This window comes from Dendrobates tinctorius, unplaced genomic scaffold (assembly GCF_039654945.1).
Source record: "Dendrobates tinctorius isolate UK_male_01 unplaced genomic scaffold, ASM3965494v1 ptg000213l, whole genome shotgun sequence".
Taxonomy (NCBI): Eukaryota; Metazoa; Chordata; class Amphibia; order Anura; family Dendrobatidae; genus Dendrobates; species Dendrobates tinctorius.
The window spans coordinates 1521551-1526262 of record NW_027361880.1 but is presented as its reverse complement, the minus strand read 5'-3'; the positions used below and the strand labels follow the sequence as shown (position 1 = coordinate 1526262).

Sequence of the window (4712 nt, the reverse complement as noted above, 5' to 3'; positions counted from 1 at the left end):
CGTTACGAGTACCTGAGTATTAGGAGGTACTCGTAACGAGTACAGCTAGTCCAAATATTTCACTACTCGCTCATCCCTAGTCAATGGTAATTGTCCCCTTGAAGGACAATTTGGGAGAAAAGTCGCCGTGTCTAATTTATCTCCTCCTACAGCCACTAGAGGCTGACATCTCCTTGACCACTGGGGACATTTCCTGGCATAATGTCCCGACTGCTGGAAGACAGGACAGACCATGGGTACGCGAGTAACTCGGGAATTAGACCTCACTCGAGAAACCTCCTTGGGCTCCTGTGGCTCGGATGCCTGAACCGGGGATTCCAGAGGTCTGGCGAAGGTGGGAGCCAGCCAAAACCTCTGCCTACACTGGGTTCACTCCAACCCTCGCTAGTGAAAATGAAGGTCAATGCGAGTGGAGACCAATATTAGCTCCTCCAGTGTGGAGGGATTCTCCCTAGTGGCCAAAGCGTCCTTCACATGGTCAGCCAGCCCCCTCCAAAATACAGGGATAAGGGCTTTCAAATTTACGTTCAACCATGACAGGAAATGCATCACAAACTCGATCCTCTATAGATTTATACACTCATCTTTAGTGGCTATATACTCAAGTGAAAGCACCCTCACCTGACCCCTGACAAAATTATAGCTCTTACCCTCACAACATGTTGCCTAAGCAGGTTTTTTTTACCATTATCATGTGCACAGAGCCATGGCTAAACTGAGAATGCATCAGCATTTTACAAATGTATCAATGTGACAGGCAATTTAAAAAAATAGTGCATGAAAAGAAATAATGCAGACTATAAGTCCTTGGCAATTTAATACTAACAAATTATATGAGTAGCACTGCATAAACATAGGCATTAAGCTCTATTTTACCAGGTAATAAAAAGCCCATGCCATTAGTTTTAGTCAGTGTTGTTGTTAGGCGCCGAGGTTCACGTACTGCACAGAGGGAATCTCAAGCCATGTCCTCTGCCATCTCCCATTCTTCTGAGGCCGCAGAGGATCCTGCTCAGCAGAGATGTCGGTCGCGGTGTCTTGCCCAGGCTAATGCTATGCGTCTGTTTGCTACTGCCACTCCAGGCTCAGCTATAGCATCAGACATTAGTCAGTGGCGAGCAGACGCTCCTGGGACTAAGTCCTGCTTTTCTCCATCTGAGCATGCCCGTGAGACAACCGCTCATTGGTGGTCAGAGATCACATGCTCAGGTCCTCATGCAGCTCAGATTGGGCCACCAGGAAGGTCCCGGAAGGCTGCGCCTATAAAAGGATCAGACTATGTGGAGTGAATGTTGTATGTACGTGTGTATGTCTCAGGTGAATGACTCATTATGAAACCCCTACTCTTGATACGCATGTGTTGTGTAGCCTAGCCTGTTAAGTGCCCAGGCTGAGGTGCAGGTAGGAGGCAGAGTCAGAGACTGACATCAGCGCCAACTGATGGCTTTGTCTATGCACCACGGTGCACGTGGATGACACTCCACGGTAGCCAACGTCCTTTAGTAGCATCCGCAGATGCGACGCCACACGCTTAGTAGGTCTAGAGGGACTCTGACCCTGTGTCCTTGGGTCTGAGTTCTGTGACCCTTTACTGAGCGCTCCCTTTGCCGAGCTCTGTGAGCTTAAACAGGCTCCGGCATTTATGTTCCGCGGTAGTGATGTTAACCCGCATGTGTTCTTCTTATATACCACCATATAGCATCCGCCATTACCGAGCAGCAGTTTACCATCTCTGCAGGGTGGACCCCGGGCTGCAAATGCACCTTATTACCATCTTTTTATTAATTGTGTGTTACGCCAGCCCTAACAGTTGTGCACCTCAAAATACTAAAACAAAAGATGCATAGGGTAGGCATAAAGTGACTCAAGATGATCATCCCAATTTAAAAAAAATGAGGTGCCTCTACTCTTTGCATGCAAATAGTCATGGAAAGATCATTTAGAAAAGTAAAAAACATGCCAATTGGTCATGCTTTACAGGGATCTGTGATTCTTCAAGAAAAACTGTTGAATGAAAGATATTTTGGTGAAAGATTGATACTCCACAACAGACATTTTGTTTCCATATTAACAGATAATTTGCTTCATCCTGGCTATGGTAAACGTTTTCAGAAGCAATTAGCAAAGTGCAAATGATCTTTTTTAGAAACATTCTTTGAAAAAAAACATTTGTAGAATAAGCTAAAATAATCTATTTTCATTTTTAGTGTGATGAGTCTTTGGTCTAAGACTTCTTTATATCTTGACTAGCACTTATAACTCAGAACATCATCCTTGTTGTTTCTACATACTACTGTTAAAAAGCAACATTATTTGTCTGCCATTGATCCAATTTGGGTAGTGCTTCCACCACCATTGCCTATTCAATTTTGCTGTCAGTAAAGTTAAAGTAGTTATCTGGTGAAAACAAGTTAGTACCTGTTCCAAATGATAGGAAATAACTTGTAGACTGGCAGGGGTCATTCTGCTGGGCCACTCAAGGATGGGTACTTATATCCTTGATAGGATGGAATGGCAGTATGTATGTTGACTGCCCCGCCATTCATTTTCTATGCGGACGACGAGTGTTGCCCTTGGCTTTTTTTGGGCATCCAACCCACCGCTCCATTTTGTAATGAGGATAAAGTTGCCCTCTTTTCGGATAAAATTCCCCATTCTTCTGGTGTGAATCCCAGTGATCAAAGAGGTGACTACTTGTTTTAACCACACAACCCATTTAAGGATAGTATGTTAACATAGTGGAGTTTTTCTAACGTAAAAAAAGTCAGTTTTTATTGAGCAGTTTGTACAGCTCATTATAATTTTTTTGTTTCACTATTCACATAACATACTGCATGATTAATTTCCATAAAAAAATTGGTATACTGAAAAATGTTTTTCACGCTATTTATTCAAAGGTTTCTAAAAAAAAAAACAAAAATGAAAGAAATACAAAGCAAGTATCAGATTTAGGAAAGTTTCAATCAGTATCCTCTCTTTTTGAATTCTTCCTAGGGTAGAGTCATGACATTTTCTGTTTTAACAGAAAGATAAAATATTTTCAATAACACTTTCTATTTCTATCCATAATACTGTACATTAGTCATAGAAGGTATGTTCTCAAATCTCTTGGGAAAAGAACTAGATGTGGAAAATTGAATTGTCAGGGGTACAGCACAAATAAGTAGAGGCATCAGTCCTATCGCTTTACATTCTGGTACTTGAATGTAATCACATTCATTTTAGGATTTTAAAATATGGTTTGAGCAATAGGTTCAATTTAAAGCACTCTTAGGAATGGAGAACATGCAAGATAGATTTCATTTATTACTTGAACATGTTCAATGTTAATTCAGTTCCAGTTACTTAAATCTAGGGGACTGATGGATACACACCATGAAATGTCTTTAACAAATTATTCATTTGCCTGAGATACTAACAATTATGAGGAATGGCACAGATATAAAAGTCTTCTACCTCTACGCCTTTGCCGGCATGAAATTCAAGAACTTGTACTTTGCTTTGTTCTTGATGATATACCTTGTCACAGTAATAGGTAATATTCTTATAATTGTCCTCACAAAAATGGATCATCGTCTTCAGGCACCAATGTACTTCTTGCTTAGAAATTTGGCATTTTTAGACATCTGCTACACCTCTACAACACTACCCCAAATGCTTCTCAATTTAATAATGGAGCAATTAGCTATTTCCTTAACTGCATGTATTATCCAGCTTTTTGTTTTCCTCTCATTAGCAGCCTCTGAGTCTTCTTTACTGGCCGCAATGGCTTATGATCGTTACGTTGCTATATGTAATCCATTGAGGTATTCAGTCATCATGAGTAAAGAAGTTTGCCTTTATATGGTTTCTGGGACGTGGGTGATTGGGAGCGTTTATGGAGCAATTCATACTGCCAACACGTTTAGATTGCCTCTTTGTGGTTCCAATATTCTCAACCATTACTTCTGTGATATCCCACCTTTGTTAAAGATTTCTTGTATTGATACACTTCCAAATGAGGCTACTGTTTTTGCAGTGGGGGGCTTTCTAATGCTTGGCTGCTTCTTAATGATATTCGGATCTTACATACAAATTTTGATTTCAGTCCTTAGTATTCCAAAAGGATGTGGGAGAATGAAGGGTTTGTCAACATGTGGGTCCCATCTTATTGTGGTAATGCTATTTTATGGAAGTGGCAGTTTTATGTATTTCCGCCCCAAATCTAAGGCGTTTGCTGATAAGGAATGTTTTTTGTCTCTGTTCTACACAAGCTTTACACCTCTCTTAAACCACCTAATATACAGTTTGAGAAATAAAGACATTCAAGGAGCATTCCAAAAATATTTTAAAAAGTATGTAATGCAAAGACATTTCTAGTGATCATGTTTAAATATGTGCCATATTTTGTCAAACTAAAATATTTCTTACAATCGACGACATCACGCTTTCCCCTGTACCTGAGGTCCGCTGCCTTGGAATAACCCTTGACTCTGCCCTGTCCTTCAAACCGCACATTCAAGCTCTCTCTATTTCCTGCTGCCTCCAGCTCAAAAATGTTTCCAGAATCCGTCCCTTCATCAACCCTCACTCTACTAAAATGCTTGTGCGTGCCCTCATCATCTCCCGTCTCGACTACTGCAACATCCTTTTCTGTGGCCTCCCTGCTAACACCCTCGCACCTCTCCAGTCCATCCTTATCTCTGCTGCCCAACTAATTCATCTCTCTTCTC

At 41.1% G+C, this 4712-nt stretch overlaps 1 protein-coding gene across 1 annotated transcript; it reads left to right on the top strand.

Moving 5' to 3' along the window:
• Nucleotides 1-3423: 3423 nt before the first annotated feature.
• LOC141058651 (olfactory receptor 2D3-like) lies at nt 3424-4359 on the top strand. The gene has a single exon (XM_073554842.1). The coding sequence runs from the start codon at nt 3424-3426 to the stop codon at nt 4357-4359; it is 936 nt and encodes a 311-aa protein (XP_073410943.1).
• The last annotated feature ends 353 nt before the right edge of the window (nt 4360-4712 follow it).